General features: G+C 30.9%; 1 protein-coding gene across 1 annotated transcript; it reads left to right on the forward strand.

Moving 5' to 3' along the window:
• Positions 1–7,797: 7,797 nt before the first annotated feature.
• On the forward strand, positions 7,798–19,345 carry LOC106690197 (sodium-coupled monocarboxylate transporter 2). Its single transcript, XM_014435549.1, has 14 exons — positions 7,798–7,839; positions 11,262–11,449; positions 11,616–11,775; positions 13,084–13,149; positions 13,230–13,281; positions 14,593–14,660; positions 14,751–14,905; positions 15,348–15,485; positions 15,567–15,675; positions 16,173–16,282; positions 16,357–16,537; positions 16,669–16,755; positions 17,591–17,742; positions 19,059–19,345. Exons 2-14 carry the CDS (start codon positions 11,262–11,264, stop codon positions 19,294–19,296), a joined length of 1,704 nt encoding a protein of 567 aa, XP_014291035.1. The 5' UTR covers positions 7,798–7,839; the 3' UTR covers positions 19,297–19,345.
• Positions 19,346–19,547: the final 202 nt, after the last annotated feature.

Below are 19,547 nucleotides of genomic sequence, written 5' to 3' on the forward strand. Positions count from 1 at the left end.
TCAGCTGATAGTGTTATCAACGGTTATCAATTCAAAAGAAATATAGAAGCATATTTATTATATTCAACTAAAATCTAATTTTATTATATTGAAAAACAGTTTTATCGACTAAAGAAAAATATTATTTGATCAACTAAAATTACACATTGATTTGAATAATTTTTTTCAACCTTTAGAATTTAAATTCAAACTGGAAAATTTCGTCAATAGATACCTCCTCTTATTTACTTTGATCTTCAATTTGTTAATCAATTATAAAACTATTTAATTTAATTCGTATTCAACTATTAAATTCTTTTCACTTCTAATTTTAATTTTACCTTAATAATAAACGGAACATGAGAGAAAGAAGTTTGTAACGATCAGTGACTGCCCATTCTCTCAGTAAAGAACAATTTTTTATAAAAAACAAAACAGTTTTTAAAACTGGTTCAAATCAACATACAATCTGTTTTCAAGATTTTATATTAATTTTAAAGTTTTAAGTCTGTAGGTTATAGTTTTCATAAGAAGTACTTCATAAAAGTGGTCATGAAGGACCTTAAGGAAACCCTACTTGGTCAGTCAGAATTTCAGTCATCATTGACAAGCCAGACTGACTTGAATCATGAAGACCTCTTTACCATCATTCGGACTGACTTGTGTATGAGATATCGAACAGAAATGACCTTATGCAGCGTACCTTTCAATTCGTAATAAACAGAAAGCTTGCTCGGCTATTATTTTGGCATTGCCTCACAGGCTTCTCTCCACTTTCTTAGAAATGGTTTGAGAAATTGAAAAATTTACCAAGTTAATGAAAATTTAGTTTATTAAATTTTATATGCAGTCCCTGCTTTTTAGGACAGTAAATATTTTGGGATCCTTAACATTTACAATGAAATATGTCAGAATAGAACAGAGATCTAAGCACAAATTTCTCAAAAAACGAGTTAATGGATTTTCATTTTTTACGAACCAAATTATGGAAAATAACGTATACTACAACTTCATTTTACAAATCACATTACATTATTGTAAAAGATCCCTTACATAAAATAAAAAATTTACTTCAATCTAAACATGCGCTCCGGGGGCGTGGCCAACTACGGCTCCTTGGCTTCGATTTTCTTAGGCCAATAAGGCTTATGCCTCTCCCCTTTTATAACCTCTACATGAGCAATTACATTACTCTCTTTCTGACTGACTGTGTAAGGATTCACCGCTCTAATGAATCGGAAAACTAAATGTGTTTCAATATACTTGATGTAAACTAATAAAATAAGTCATTAGTAAACATTGATTTGATGGTCATTAACCATTAATTAAGGGAACCCCGATGATAATCGAGCTGATTGCATTTGAAAAGATATGGTTCAGCTGTCATTAATGTTGCATAGATTTTTAGCTCATATAGTGAGAATTTGGACTTTTGTTCCATTTCTTCGATTTTGATGTCTTCTTCCATACTCTTAAGATATAGAATCATCCAGCTTCCCGCAACTGTATCCCATACATCATCCTCTTCAGCTCTCTTCCATATTTACGATAGTTTTTTTTTTTCTTTGTAAGATCACTCATAAAGTTAAAATTTTTTAATAAGTTTTAAAAATTGATTTTATTGACATTACACAAATGATTTTCAAACAGGTTGTTTCAATTCTAGAAGAAGGTTGGTACCTGGATCTTTCTTCAAATTTGGTGCTTTTGGTATCAATTTTTTTCAAAAATTAAGATCATGTTTAGATTTATGTTTACATTGCAAGCAGGCAATGCTCCTGGGTAAATTTCTGAAACAGACATAATTCTACTTTAATAGATTTTATAGTGTCGAATTTTATGAAAAGTTTTATTATAGGGAGTGACAAAACGATATAACTGTATTAATTTTAATAAAGAATATTTTTTAGTTGTCCGTCTTTTGACTGACGTTTTGATCATAAACGTTTTTCTACATAAAAGCATATTATAAAACTAATAAAACAAACGTTCTGATTAAAAATACTTGAAAAATCTCACTGTTTTTAATAACTTTGTTATAACAAGAAAAACCATAGAACGTATTATCTAAAATCATAAACATATATTGTCTTGAACGTGTTATATAATTAAAAAATAAACATCATGTGTTTAATCAAGATCTAAAGAAACTGACAGAAGCTCAGTAATATTTTATTTACATAGGTGAACCAACAACACTATTATGGCTTTAGGAAAAAATAAATAAATAAATATGAAAAATACCAAACTGGCAAGTTAAAACCAATCACATTTACCACTCTTCAACATTCAAGAGGACTAAAAATACTGTTCTTAAAGAATTTTATTATACAATTGTGGCGTTGGAGAAGCTTAATAATGTCTTCTTTATTAAACTTAACTACCAATTAAGAATTTCACTTGTTAAGGCCTACGGTAAATAATATAGGTTCTTAATGGTTTCAAATAGTACTAATAGTTCGGGGACCGACTGAAATAAAATAAATACTTTTTTTTTTTTAAATTTATTTATTGCTATTTACATCTGTACATTATAATAGATTTAGTAAATCTGATCTAAGTTAAATTGGAGTGTTACAGACGTGTAGAGAAACTGCCCATTGGTAGCACTCTAAAAATAAATACTAAAAGTAAATAAAATATTTATCTCTCTCTTATACCATCCTGAAATATTTAAGAAAAGGGCAAATTTTAGAGAATTCTGTTAAGTTGGATAATCTGGTCCAAATTGACGGAAAATTTTATATTTAAGACTACGAAACACTTACAATATGAGGCTTCACAAATTATTTAATTAGATTTACTAATCAGTTTTCCTTTGTTAACAACAAGTGCTTACAGTTAGCAAATGGATTATGCGAGCCCCCTAAATCGTCTAGATATTTTGTATGTTAATATTTGGAAATCATTTACGTCCTTTTTATCACAACTGTTTAAAAACCTGAGTTAATTTCAATGGAAGGAGATATATTAGTCCAGTGCAATTATTTGGAATACCGTGGCCTTGCATTTCTTACCTGTTATGTTTTATTATATTTTAGTACATTTAGGTGTTAGTACTTTCAGGTGCGTCAACGATGATGTATTTGTAATACCTGTTTATTATTTCAATCCAATGCTATTGTTTAAAAAACATTTCTATTTGATGAACTATGATGAAATGATAAATGTTCATTGCGACCCACTGTCAAGATTGTAATGTAGAATACATAGTATGATTCTGGTCATAGTAGATAATTTATTCGGGTGATTTACCAAAAATGCAAGTTGCTGATTAGGCCGTTTTTCACCAAAGTTCACGAGCTAACAGTAATCAAATTGAATTCAAAGAAGTTTAACATTTTTTTTTTTAAATATTTATTTATTGCTATTTACAACTGTACATTATAATACATTTAGTAAATCTGATCTAAGTTAAATTGGAGTGTTACAGGCGTGTAGAGAAACTACCCATTGGTAGCACTCTAATGACATTTTACATTAGCTGGTCACATCTTCTTTTCAGGAGCCTCGGAGGATTGTCAGGAATGGAAGAGGATGCAGGATTAGAAACTAAGGGGTTTGAGTGGAGTTTAATAATTAAAAACCAAATTAATGTTAAAGGAATGACGAATATAGAAACTTTAATTTAAAAACTAACAAGGTTATTAAACAGTAACAATTAAAAATTAAACGAAAATTATTTTAAATATTTTATAGTATGAAACCATTACAAAAAATTGAAGTATCAAAATCATAAAAAAAATTGGTCAATAACAAATGTTTTTTTATGAAATGGGTTACTAATTGACAATATTAAAAAAAAAATATAAATAAACCTGAAAATAATTTAAACACAACTAAAAAGAGATAGCTATTACGCAAATGTATTAAAAATATGTATGTATGTAAGTGGATAAAAACACAAAGTGATACACTTCTTTAAAATTACAATCTGAAAGTAAAATAAACTTAAAAAAATTATTTTAAAAAGAAAACTAGTAATGATTGTATTTATGTACTAATTGAAAATATAAAAAATATTATATATATATAAAATTTAAATTAAATAGTCAAAGGCATGTTTTTATGTGTTATCTGAAAATGTGTATAATCATACACCTGGTTTATTTTCAACCTCTAACATGAGCGTCAGTCTCAACAAAACCGCATCTTCTATCGTTTAAAATATTTTTATAATTACAAAATGATCTTTCTTGATAGAAACAAATCTATATGCTCTTGATGTTAACAAACTTGGTGGAAACAGATCTATATGTTCTTCAAATTATCGGTTGTCAACGCAGGTGAGAACAACTGAATCATCCCCATTTAAAATTGCATTCATATTTTCCAAAAAAGAATGCCCGGAATTTCTCACAAAAACCTTATCCATTTTTTTCACAGCTCTTCTACTTGGCCTGATATGCAAGTTACATTGTATTCAAATTTATTTAATAATTTTCATCTTCCGTCTAACAAGAAACTTTTTTTTCTGGAATCGTTCGAGTTTATTTGACATGAAAATTAACTAAAATAAGATTGGAATTAATGAAAGTGATACGGTTGCTTAGTATCGTACTATTCATTATTTCAAATACTTTTTCTGAGCTGGGTGACGTAAGGGTGGTTGTAAAAAAAAATGTCTATTACACTAATAATGGAGTATTCCATCTAAGGGATGTGTCTTATCAATATTTTTTGCTTCCATTATATTCTTCTCATCTTTATTTATAATTTTGTTTAAAAAAAATATCATTGCCTTCTATCAAATTTCTATTCTGTGGTATATAAACCCTCAGTTAGCAGCTTATCTGTGACGAAATCAGTTTTGGTTAAAATTTCTCCTCTTTGATCTCGGAATATTCTTTGTCCTAAGAAACCTTACAAAAATAAAACACCATAATATGCTGCTTTCAAAAATGAATTCATAATTATTTTAAGTCAAACTGCTAAACTGATAACTTACTACAAATTTCTCATTACGGCGCATCTATTACCATTTTCTATTTGTGAATCTCCATAAAGAAATTTTATGAAGCCTAAGCAATAAAGATACGAAAAACGGTAAGGTCGTTGGTCTAACAAACGTCACTGTTCAGCTTTCAAGTTCAAAGAGTGAGTTTTTGGGTCGTACATTTATGATTCCCATTGCCACCCTGCAATAGTTCTTTTTGAAATATCATCTATTTTAAATACGTATTGGAAGAAGATAGTTGATCGTATGAAGTAGATTGGAGGATGATACTCCGTGTGGCGGTCAATAAAGGTTTCAAAATAGTAACAAAAAACTATTTATTGTTAACCAAAGTTTCGCCCCACTTTGCAGGGCTTCGTCAGTGCTGATAGGAATGGTATTCTATACTGAGTTGATATGATAATAAATATAATAAACAGTTTTGAAACCTTTATAGACCGTCACCCGGACTATCTTCCTCCAATCTATTTTCAATACATTGTGATTTCACAGTTTTTCTTCATAAAAAAGGTTTTTAAAAAGTGTGCTATAATTTATGAGTGCCCTTATAGATAACCAAGGCAAGGAAGCTCTTAAACTACAAATTGTCATTTTTTTTTTTTTTTTTTCAGTGGGCTCTAGACAACCTTTCCAGCCTTCTCCACGTCTATTTTGGGCTGCTGCTTTCCAGTTTGCTGCATATAGCTCTTTCGCATCTTTGTTGATTCGGTTTATCCATCTAGTTTTTGGCCTCACATGTGGTCTATTTCCTACTATACTGGCATTCATTGTTGTGTAGAGGCGTCCTGATGGATTGATTCGAGCCACTGACCAGTCTCTGCAAGCAGTCTTCTCCTCCATATGTTAAGTCTCTGATCCCAGATCGCTCCTGTAATTGTACGAAAACTTTCCGTTCAAATCTTTCGATTCTGCTTTATCCTTTCATATATCAGAGCTGGATTTATCTTGGCATTGTACGCCCTTAGTTTTAGATTTTATCTGCCTTTTTACCAGATTTTCAATAATTGTTTTTCTTATTTAATAGCCATGAGGTAATTGTAAATGTTGAAACGGTTTGAGAATATTATTTATAAATTCTAACATTTCTTCGTAGTTATTTTTTTTAATTTAATTAATAATGAAAGTTATTCCGATTATCTTCATTTCAGAATGGTTAGGGCAACGCGGTTCTGTCGCATTCGTTTAGTCTAAAAAAAAATTTGGTATTCTATCTAAGGTCGCCAGTCAACTGCTTTTCTGAGCATGCTAACAAATTGGGATTTGGACCAAAAAAATATCGATTTGAGCTCTATTTTGCGTTGAAAACTGTCTGTAATCCCAAAAGCCACACTAAAAACTGGAGTTTTAAAGAAAGTTCACTCCTTTCGAATTTTGACTTGATAAACAAATTTTAAACAACAAACGGACCAAGATTTTATTGTCTCCGGAAGAAAACGGTGCACTTACTTTTGGCATTTTAAATTTAACATGTAAAGAAAGTTAGTAACAAACTGAAATAGAACTTATTGGGTTGTTTAAAAGAAATTAGAACGGAATAAATAAGCCGAGAAAGAAAAGAAATCCACATTACATACGATACATTCATTGGTATATCCATATTCCATAAGAAATCAAAAATGGACTTACGATTCTAATCTGGAATTTCATCTCCAATGTTACATTTTAATTTTTATATTTTTTTTATTTCACTGAAATCATCCAAATATGAAATTTATCTTCTAATATTCAGAATATGATTTGACAAATTGCACCTGAGTAACCTGATTCGTAATTTGATAGTTACCTAGTTATTTCTTGTTTGAATATTTTTTTTTTCCATGATATTAAGAAATCATCTATTAGAATAAGACGAACTAAAAATATGTGTGATAAACACAAGACAATTTTGTTTGTTTGCAAAGGAATGAGAAGCATATACAACGAAATCGTTGAGAAGCGTTAAAGAAGGGAACTGCCTGACTAGAAGCAGTAATGAACTCAAGAAATCCATACTTTGACAAAGGAATGAGAATCGGAATGTGAAAAATGGATAGAATGGGTCCTGGAAAAGAAAAGTGTCCAGCATTAAAAGATTTTTCTTTCCTTAACTTAAAACACTTGGAAAAAATGTCATATAAACAAATCAAGTCTAGACGTTTCCATTTTCTTTATATAGGCTTTTGAAAGTTAAAAAAAACAACACGATTTCAGACAGACCAAAGGAATGATAACAGATGGCTTATAATAATATAAAATAGGAATGTTCAGCGACTTCGAGACAAAAGATTGAATGAAATTGTAGTCGATAACATATATTATGTTATAAAAATTTATCAGGCAAAAAAATATTGAAATGAGTTGTTGAACTTGATACTGATCCTTTCACTTCACTGCAAAACGTTCAATAAAGAAAGACTTTTTCGTATGGAACGCTTATACGTTTTTTGTTTCCGTATGGAACGCAAACCTCTTCATGGATTGTGTAGTAGTTCAGTTTTATTTTTTGTTTGTTTTAGGCCTTGTTGAATGTTATAACAAGGGCTTACCACAAAACATCAAATTAGCAAAATTTATTTAACAGGGAATAATTTTTCAAATAAACACTAAATATGATCATAATCTTCAAACTGAACTCTCCTTTTGTTTGTTTCTATGTTTCAGTCACAGTGTCTGGTTTTGTATAATTTATTATCAAAAATATACATTGCTGACCTACAATTACACAGACTTAACTCCACAATGTTTAGTTTATACCGCAGGGACCATGAAAAAAAATTAATTGTAGGTAAATGATACTTCGGACAGGAACCATATATCAATCAGGAGAATACGAGATAAATATTTTTATCATATATGATTTTAAAACTGCACCAAACCGAGCTAGTCCAGTTCCTCTCGTGGAGACCTGCCAGCAACAATACAAGGTATTTACAAAATTAAGCCAAGATAGTGACAGTCATGGCCACATAGATCGTGTAAACTATGACATTTTATATCGTTGTACTATGTAGAATTTGATAGTTGGTAGTACTATTAACTATATGCGCATGCGTGGAAACTAACTGCCATATGTACGACCCTTATATTTGAACTTATATGGTTCGTATTTGTTATTGTACATGTTGACAGTTGTTGCTTGTTCTAATTAATTAACAATTTTTATCGTTTATTCACCATTTTAAACTAAAAGCGAGTTTTGCTTTACAGTCAGCGTGTAGACAAGATCTGCCATACTTTCTCCCTGTTAATGTTACTTTCTCAGTAGATATCTGTCATGCAGGATGGGCTTTAAGCTAAAGTGGAAATAATTGTCCCCAGTTGCGCGCACACAACCTGTTGTTATGATGTTGACTCACAGATGTTGACTACATACACTTTTTCATAACAAGGAACAACAACCCACAGTTTTGTGCGTTATTATGATTTTATTATGATTTTCTGGGCTGATACAAAAAAATTATTGATGATTTCCATCTACATTGCAAAGATAGGAGATCCACACTGGACACAAGATTGCTAATTATAGCACGTGATATCAACATTTTGGTGACTTATTTTTAAACCGGGAAATAGCGAAATGTTGAAATTGAAATTTCTGACAAAAATTGTAATAAGATTTGATTTCTTTTACACCGATTTATAAAGAAAATATTTGTTCATGACATGTCGCTACTTCTCAGTATAAGGTTTAGAATCAAAATGTAATTAACATTTTTGTTAGAAATAATAATTTGAATAACATTTTGTTTTGTTTTTATCCCTTCGTGGTCATTTCTTGCATATGGAGGGGGAGGTTATCCCTCAGATTACCACCCTATTCTAACTTCAGTCGAGTTTTCTTTCCATAGGGCCGCCACGAAATAAAATTCAACCGGAATAGAAACCGGTACCTTAACAGTTACGAGATTTGCTAAGGTGACACCTTAACTCAATCACCCACAGTGACCTCATTGGAATGGTGTTATGTCCTTTTCGCAAGCACTAGAACACACTTCGGGTTTTTTGGAGGTCTAAATATATTTCATCTCTCCTCTCGCTACATTTGGACGCCTAAAGCGTCCTCTTTTTGGTGCATTTGATCTGAAATTCAATATATAGGGTTGTTTTTTAAGTTAAAAACAAAACAATAAATGGAGGATGAGGTTCAGTCTAAATTTAGCTATGTCAAAAGGTTTTGTGTACCTCCATAGCCCTTCCAAATTGAATTAAGGGAATGCTAATTCAATGCAAATCACTTTTTATATGTTAATTTTTATTTTCCAAACAAAAAGAAATGGATGATAAAACTTCAGTTACGTATTTTAGCTACTCTCATTTTATTATTTTTTATAATTTAAATTAGATCCTAGCTAATTATATTCTTTGCTTATTTCTATTTTATCACTTCTTTTCCATGTTTCTTATTGTCCTATGCTATTCTTTGAGCGGATAAATTTATTTATTTCACTATATATTCCTGGTTGGATCCTTTAAAAGTATCGATGTCTGTTAATTAAGCTATGTACCAAAACAAACAAATTAGTGGATAGACAATTTTCAATAATCTCAAAGCTATTTTACTTCTTAAAAAACCAGTTTTTACGATATTAGTTGAAATAAGCATTTATTTAGGGAACTAATAACATAATAACTAGTAACATATCTCATCAAATTCAAGTTCTTTAAGTTCAAATTCAATTATTTTATATAGCAATTTGCTCTAATTATTGATAGTTTACTACCCCAATAATGATAAAGGGAATATGTTAAAAATTAATTATTACTTTGCGATTGTAGTTACTCGTGAATTAGTGTATCACTGTTGGTAGTTTTAGAATAAGAACATTTAGAACAACGGACTGTATGAGGCACGGCAACACATATTTTGTACCAATTTATTTTAAAGCTATTTTATTGAATATCTCTCCTGATGTATGTGGGTCGGCAAAGTTCCAATAGGAAAATACACAATAAAAGACTCAAACTGCTCTTATAAGCCATCTAATTTTTTAATATTTTCTGAGGGAAATCCTAAAATGGGGCAGACTTCACATTAATTTCTGGTTTAGTGGTCCGCAGACTTCCATGGGTTGGAAACCACTGAGTTATTGACTACCCCAATTCCGAACCAACACCGTTCCGAACCGGTTGGACCCTCCGTCCAAGCGAACTTAACGTTTTTTTTTTTTAATAATTTATTTATTGTTATTTACAACTGTATACACATATATACAACAAGTAAATGCATTGTAGGTGACCTAGTGACATGATAAAAACATGTGGAGAATCTATGATAAGAATCCCACTGATTGAACTCCAATAACATTTCTAGATGAGAAGATCTCGAGGCCATCTTCTTTTCAGACGCCTAAGAGGATTATTAGGTAATGAAGGAGAAGCCAGGTTAGAAACAAGTGGATTTGGGTGGTTGAGAAGTTTATTATGGAAGGAATGGTATCTGGTTCTGGCCAAATCGGCAACATATGGAATATTGAGGTCCTGATGGATGACTTGATTTGTGACAAAGTAAGGAGCATTAAGGATTTTACGAAGGATTTTGGACTGTAAGGATTGGATTCTGGAGGAATTTGATGATTTAGTGGAGCCCCAAAGCTCAACTCCGTATGTCCAAATAGGCCTTATAATAGTCATGTAGATTAGTCTTTCGTAATGGATTGGCAATTTAGACCGTTTGTCTAGTAAAAACAGAAATTCTGGACTCCCTAGGAGTCATCCACCATCACATGCATGGTAACTAAGAATGATCAGTGGAGTGCATGCATGTATTCCTTTCTCCATTATTTTATATATTTATACAAATTTATATTTATATTTTAGCTCAATATACTTATTTATTTTATTTTAATCTTTGTATGCATGTGTAGAGTTTTTTTTTATTATTACATTGTAAATGGGGACGACCATGGTAGGTTTTATGTTTGTATATATTTTTTACTATAATTGAAATGTACATGTCATTTTTTTACTTTTGGATTAAATTTCCTTTAATGTGTGATAGAAAAAAGATAAAAAATTTTTAGAATTGAAATAATGAAAAAAATAAACAAATTTAAAGGGCGATAAAAAGCTAAAAAAAAAAAAAAAAAATGAAATAAAAAAGAAAAAACATCTATAACTTTAGTACATAATGCAGAAATTTTTATAATGTGACGATTTAAAAATAATTATGCTGTGACTATATATATATTAATAGGTTTTATAACAAATTGTTCTTCAGTAATGTTAAGTATACTGTGTATGATGCAACCCAATGAAGTTTGGCAGTGCAACATTTATAATAAAATGTTTTTCTCCCTCTCTAAATATATGGAGAGGAACTTTAACTGATATGGTAAAACTATTCTAGATGGCTATGACGATAGTTTACTTTGACTGGATTGAGTATTTGGTGTTCGGTTTGATGCTGGCAGTCTCCGGATTCATCGGTGTCTACTTCGGCTTCATAAAGAAGGAAGGACAAGACACTGTGGATGGTTATCTCCTTGGAGGCAAGGAGATGACCCTGTTTCCAGTAGCTATGTCTCTCATAGCCAGGTATGATATGATATAGTATGATTATATTTGTAGCTTTTGGCAATTCCAGAATTATTTTCATGGTCTACTTTGTTGATCTAAACTACAGGTGCCTGATTATCGACCTTAAGTTATAATTAAAATATTCTTCTCGATATATAAATGTCAAATAATATCTATATTTTAGTTTCATATCTGGAATAGCCCTACTTGGAATACCGTCTGAAGTTTACAGATACGGCATGAACTATTTGTTCGTTACCCTCAGCTACCCAACGGCCGGCCTAGTATGTTCTTACGTCTTTTTACCGGTGTTCTTCAAGTTGCAACAAATCTCCGTTTACCAGGTAAAAGACCCATTTTCGAAACAATGCGTTATGCTTTAAGCGATAGAAATGAAATACATAGTTATAAAAATAAGCCTATTTTAAATCATCCTTATATTTTCCTTCGCCCAAACATGTGGAAAAGATCATAAGTGAGAAGAAACCACTTATACAAATATTAACTAAAATTTATATCCATATAATACCTCTACGAAGATATACGTAATAAACTACTTTATAGTAAGTCAAATTACCTTTAGTTTGAGTGCTGGCAGACATGTGTACGTCTTAAGGTTCCTGAGATATATTTTTTCAAAAATCGAAAATGTTATTTGAACAACTATAAATTAACATTTTGTGAATTTATTTTGTCAAATATAATTAAAAATGGACTTATACGAAGATAAACGTTATAAACAACTTTATGGTACACTTAAATAGCTTTAATTATAGTGTTGGCAGACATCTGTACATCTTATGGTTCCTGAGATATGTTTTTTTTTTGTCCTAATGTTTTGTCCTAACAACTAGAAATTAACATTTTTGAATTAAATTCACTAAAATAAATTCACTAACTTTTGATTTTTCAGTGTATTTTTTATGAAATGTTGCAATTTAAAAAGCTATATCTCGGAAACTATTAAACGTAAATAGCTCTATTAAGGCTCATATTTTAGAAAATTTACTCTACTTTAAACGATGTTATTTTACGTTTTCTTGTGCTGTTGGTAGTTAGAAAGATATAAAGCTCCAAATGAAAGATCAATTTTTTTTTAACATTTTCAAATTCCCGCTATTTTTCATTTCCCTGACCTATACTTGGTAGTTTTCATAAAAGTAATAAAAAATTGGGTTGAAAGAACTGGTTTTTTTTCTTCTAAGCTCTTGTACTGCGTATTCTTTCATGACGTTTATTTTATCTCTATATATTTTTTTCTTTTTTTTTTTCTTTCCCCGTATTGTTTTTGTTTTATGTGCATCTCCTGTACTTTTGTAGCTTTATATTTTACGTATTTTTATAAAGAAAGTTTTAGTCTTGCCATTGTTACTTGTTTTTATTCTTATCATTGTATCTTATCTTTGTATTTTTATTCTTATCATTTTGTATCTTTTTAGCCCTGATGAAGCCCTGCAAAGTGGGGTGAAACGTCGGAAAATAAATAGTTGTAAACTATTTTTGTTTCACTTTTGACCGCAACCCTGACCATCTTCTTATATACACATAACCATTTCCTTGTCAATTTAAAAATTATAATTATCATTCCATCCCATATTTTTCTATGACTCATTTTACATATTTATTAATGATTGTTTTTTATTTTAACTTAGTATATGGAGCTGAGGTTCAACAAGTTTGTGAGGAAGATGATCTCTTTTCTCTTCACTATATCACAGGTAAGTAATTATAGAAGAAGAATTTATGGAATATAAAATAAGATGTAATTTAAATATTCCATTAACGTTATTGTTTTCAGATAGGTCTCGTACCGATCGTTATATACGGACCAGCGCTGGCACTGAGTCAAGGTGAAACAAAACAATAAATATTTTTATTTCCGCTTACTTGAAATTTTGCACGAAATATATAGCAAGAAGTTTTTTAAAATTATTAATATTAGCAAGAAGTGGTTTTTAATATTAGCTAGGCATTGTTCCAATTGGAATAATCGATGAGCCCATGTTAAAAAAAAGCTTTATCTAAAGTAACTTTAATTTTGTACATTAGAAATAATAAACAATTTCTCATTGCTATTAGTAATAAAAAATTAAATGATATGAACTATGAAATGACTTAACTAGTTAAGTCATTTCATAATTAATTAACTAGAGGATAAAATAAGCATTTTCTTGTTACAATGGATGTTATGGTAATATCCATAAGTTTTTGTATACTGTAATAGCGTGTATGGAAACACGGAAACATAGTAATAGAAGTTTTTTACTTAACCTTCAAATGAAAATATAGTGAGAAGAAGCATTGCCATCATGATCATCATGACCCAATCCTCTATACTACCCCCTTTATAGAGCTTGGATTAAGTATCCCTCTCCTGTAGCAGCTCTCAGCTTCTGCTCCAGTCTTGCGCTCGCTTCCTTAATGCTTCCCGCAAGCCTTTCTCCCAGGTAATGGTGTTTCTACCGGCTGTACCTTGAAGTTTGACCTTATTGTTGCACACAGGCGCGGTATTTACAATTTATGTGCATCTGAATCAACAAAAGCGGCTATATCGAGGTGTCACAAAGACTGGGAGTAGCTGGAAGAATGTTCCACTTAATCCAGAAAGTTTTCCTCAACGGGCGGGAGATGACGAAGAAAACTAAGCTATTCCTCTACATGTCAACTTTCCTACCCATCCTTTCCCGACCTCAAGTCTCCAGGAAGTAGAATCATGGACCTTCTAAACATAAGGAGCAAATCCAGACAATGAAGATGAAGTACCTGAGAAAGATTGACGGAAATTACAAAAGAGGAGAGGATCCGCAACATAAAAATAAGAGAAGCATTGATATCGAAAAGAATAATGAAGTTGTATTGAAACGAGCAAGAGATTGTTTCAAATCAAAGTAGATGGTAAATAACTACTGCTATCTATCTACGAGAATTAAACTATTTATCCACCACTCATTGATAGATTCTATTAAACAATAATAAAAGAAATTATCAACCACCAATTTAATGTATCTATACGGAGAAAATGGTTTGCATTGTAGATGAAATAATAGACCAAAGCTTTGTTCATTGCTTTTAGATATATTTATGTAATTAAGAAATCCATTACAGTATCACACTAATTAAACATTTATTTAGCCAAACTAACTTTCTTTTTCATGTTTCAGTATCAGATTATGGGGTCTTTACTATATCCTTCTACTTGTCCGCCTTCTGTCTCTTCTATACTTCTATTGTTAGTTTCCACGAAACTTAAGTTTATAACTTTTATTATTAATAAGAAAAAAATAATTAGAATCTTTCATTAAGAGGATTAATGTTTTAGGGTGGCTTAAAAGCAGTAGTTTGGACTGACACTGTACAAGGAGTCGTAATGTATGGAGCAATATTTACTATCGCTACTCTTGGCACCATGAAAGTAGGTGGCATATCGAAAATCCTTACAACAAATTACCATGGAGGAAGGTTTGATCTGATTTGGTGAGTTCTAATCAGGAATATATGTGTGTATTTAATAAAAAACCTTTTAGCCTATCTTATAATTTTCGATATATTGGAAAGGGGACAAGTTATTTTGTAATTACTTTCACATTAAATTTCCCCAGAGGACACCTCTTTATAAAGTGAATGAGGAAAAATTTTGTCATTTCAATTTCATATTAATTATATGTTTAATTTTAATACATGCATAAATACATTTTGATTATATGACATATTCGTATTATTATATCACTCTGAAATTTCTTTTTAAAAGATGTCCGTTGGAAAAAGTTGTCTGATTAGAGAGGTTTTATGGTTTACGTATTTTTTTTTTTTTTTACCCGTGGTACTCAGTATTATGAAAATTGTAGTTCCTACACAGATGTCAAACCATTTGAGAAGCAATAGTTTAGATTCTCTGATTTATAAATTAATTTTTCAGGGACATTGACCCAAGAATAAGAGCTTCAGTCTGGAGTATGACCGTAGGATTTATGATAACTAACACGGCAACCTCTGCGATCCATCCTTCCTTCGTTCAGAGATTCATTTCCTTGAGAACTGTTCGCGAAGCTCGGTGGTACGATATTCAATCTCAATATAAATTTATAAATTGTGTATTCATTTTTATTTGCTATTATATCCCATTACTATTCTCCAGGTCTTCGTTGATCTTCATGTCAGGATCTTTCATCTTCGCCATTTTCAACATGTACATGGGACTCATCGTCTTTACGCATTTCGAAAAGTGCGATCCTTTAGCTACTGGGGTAATGTGATAATCTAGATGATATAATTGATTAATATAATGATATAATAATATAATTATCTACAAATTCGAATGTTTTTCTTAATTTAGCCTCATATGGCTGATGGGCATATTTGCATTAGACAGTTGGTTTGAGCAATATTATTTTCTTTACGACGAACTGTAAAATATCAAGTAGATGATTCATATTTTTTCGCCAATGCATGTCGAGTTAGGTTATGGAGCGAAAATTTGAAATTAATGGTGTCATTTTGTGTTTGCTAATTACAGGTATCTTAAAATTTTTTTGTCTTGAAATACTAGAGAGTGTATTCGAATAGATCATTTTTGGGATCCAAAATCGTATGCCAAAAAAAAAAGTAGCACATGAATGTTTATTATTTGAAAAATGGGGATATCCTAAAAACGATACTTCCTTAATATTGCAGCAGATACAACATACAATCTTATTGAAAATGCACTTGAAATATATCAAGAAGGCTAATATTTTTGTTTTAGGTTATTGAAAAACCAGATCAGATTTTGTCTTATTTTATTATCCACGTCTTCAGAGATGTGCGAGGCCTAGCTGGAGTATTCTTTGCCGGTTTAGTCAGCGCAGCACTGAGGTAAAACATTTCTAATACCATATAATAATATTTTTTTATTCCCATTTTCTAATGGAGAACATACCCTTTTGCAGTACTATGTCGGCATTGTTAAACACTCTTGCAGCAACAGTATACGAAGACTTTATCGAACCTATTACAGGAAAAGTGAGCGACTCGAAAGCGGCAAGGATGTTGAAGATCATTACTGTCGCTTTTGGAATATTATGTTTTCTTTTGGTTTTAGTAATGGAGAAACTAGGGTCTCTTCTCGAGGTATAAACCTAAAAGATATTTTGACTGTTAATCGGGTATAAAATTATAACCAATGGCTTTATTAATGGCCAAAACACTCTTCTTATTCTAACTGTACACATACTTCATAAAAAACTTGCTTCATATTTCAGCTCTACAATTCCTTCTCTGGACCTTGTGCAGGAGTCATCTTAGGAATATTTTTCTTAGGTGTTTTCTTTCCTCAAGTTAACAGTAAAGTACGTATAATTTGATAATAAAATAGTAGGTTTACTATTTAATTGTAAAATAGTAATTAATTGTTAGTTAGTGATGGTCCATCAAGTATAGTATATATCCTAATTCAAGGAAGATAAATCAAATTTACTTGATTCCGTTCTTTTAATTTGTGTTCCCTTTAACCGATATATGGAATATATAGTAAGAGGGCGTATGACGATCGTCCACATTTTTTAAATCAATATAATTGATAATTAAAAATTATTAAATAAATTGATGAATATGAAACCGAAAAAAAGGAAAAATTGACACGAGTTAGAATCGGAAAAAGCCGAATATATATAGAGTTATCTACAGGTCAAGTTTTCATTTCGTATTCTAAACCGCGCCGCTACAGTTACGAGCTATGAGTACGCTAAAGTTAACGCTGTAACTCTCTCGGCTACGAACGACCCTGATATTCATATGTAAACTGCTTCGTTATCTTTTATTTGCCTGTTGTATTCTTGGAAGGAACTAAGTTGTTATTCGTTATTTTCACGCCGTGAAACCTTAAAATTCGAATTTTTATATATTAAGTGAAAGTTGTTTGATGCACGTACAGTAACACCATTGTTTTTATACTATATAATAAAAGCCTAAGACATAATATGCGACTTGATTATTACTGAATGATTCAATCCTGAACTATCTGAAACATTGAAAGCGATGACTAATGTTAGTACACAAAATCAGAGGGAAAGACATAAGCTCATGAATGGTGACGCGAATTATAAATATGTGACTTATACTCCTTGTGCTTATAATTGATTTATATTACATATTTATATCACTAATATCAAATATATTGTTTAGGGTGCGGCTTTAGGAGGTATTATTAGTCTCGTTGCAATGTGTGTGCTGGTCTACGGAAGCAGAATGGCTGTAGCAAACGGAGACTTGGTCTATCCGATGCTACCTGTATCAGTGGAAGAATGTACTTATAATTTCACATTGGTTTCAAACAGGTAGTGCTATAATTACTATTTTGTATAAAACAAAAAAAAAAATGTTTTTTTCAAATAATGCAAACAAGTATTTCTATGATATAAGATTTGTTCACCGATACAAAAAAAGTCTCATTTTAAACGAGGCTCAGTATTTCTCAATATTTTAAGTTACCTTCGATGTTAGATTTGACGGCTGAAGAGATCCACTTATTGCACAAATCATAACCTCAAGTCTGTCGAAGTGAAATGTTTTGAACATAATAATAATAGATTTCCGAAATTTAAATTATTGTGATGAGTATTTAAAAATAGTTTATTATAAATAATCAACTTACGAATTACACGTTTGTGAAACTAAAAATTAAGTCTTACATGCCCCAATCGTGTGGATAGGCCGTTTGAATTGGCTGGAACGAGTTGGCCTGGATTTGTTACATTCTAGTGTCCCTTTTTGGTACAAAGCGAGTTTGCTGGGCTCATACTTATACTACCAACATATAAGTATTTGTTCTCTCTGTATTTTGATTAAGTAAAGAATTTCTTCCAACATAAGATATTCGAAATAAATAATTACCTTTTCTTTGATTAAAATATAAGGTTGAATATTTAAAAATTCTACAATTGGGTGTAAATACATTGTTTCCAATCAATTAATTTTAGCGGATTATATTTGATTTAACATAACACGAGTAAACATTTATAAAGACATTATATGTTTGGGTAGTTAAATAGGGTAATTTAATCAAATTGGGTGATATTGATATTAATTGGGTATTTAAATATATAGTATCTAATTAAAATGATGGAACGAAAGTTGAATTTATTGGTTATCCCGTACCTTTCTAATACTTGCTGAGATTTACGTTTCATTTCATTTCGCCTACCTTTATTTTGTTCCTGTTTATAATGAAAATAGTGTGAATCGAAGTAAGTAGCTGACATAAATGCCAAGTCCAACATGTTTGCTTTTCTGGAACAAACAAGTGTGGATACCAAGATTTTTTACTTTTTTTTGTTTTGTACCAAGCGTTTGTAGTTAATTTGCATTTGCGGCAAATGGCAAACATTGATCCAGTTTAAATCAAAACGAAATGTCAACACAGAACTTCCAGATGGTAGCTGTTTGATAGGTCAGATGTCTTTGTTTATGTAGAGGAGAATCAATATCCTCTCTTTGCGAGTATTCTTCTCATCTAACCTTTGCACATAAGGTTCTCTATTTTGGTTAATGCTGCCAATTCAAATTATACCCCAATTTTATTTTGAAAACATTATATTACTTTGATATCGTTGTTAAAATTTAATTATATTTCAATTATTATTCACTCTTTCAGCACTTTTGCTCCAACTCCTGTCTTGGACAAAGTGAACCCTATCTTCGAGATCACTGTGTATTATTACTGCCTCATTGGGTGCGTCCTAGCGATGATATTGGGTATAATTATCAGTTATTTGACTGGGCCGAACAAGTTAGACCAAGTCGACCGAGATCTACTATCACCTCTGGTTCTCAGGTTCCTGCCAAAATATACACCAGTTCCTGTCAAAGAAACAGAAATGATCAAAATGTAAACTATATCTATAAGGTCTTTTGTATTTTTTAATATATAATTGATTTCTATGTTGTTTTATTCGAATATTCGGATCCCATTCCTAGAATCTAGGTTCGATGTCGTCGGTGTTCAGTAAAAAGGATTTAATCCATCAATGGGAGTTTATTTTGTACTCCATCTGATCTTGAAAATTCTTTTTGGAATACAATGATACGTTCATATTTTTGAAAATCTGGTAGTATTTTAATTTTATTTCACATAGTTCAACTA

This window comes from Halyomorpha halys, unplaced genomic scaffold (genome assembly GCF_000696795.3).
Source record: "Halyomorpha halys isolate HHAL.00 unplaced genomic scaffold, Hhal_1.1 Scaffold50.1, whole genome shotgun sequence".
Taxonomy (NCBI): Eukaryota; Metazoa; Arthropoda; class Insecta; order Hemiptera; family Pentatomidae; genus Halyomorpha; species Halyomorpha halys.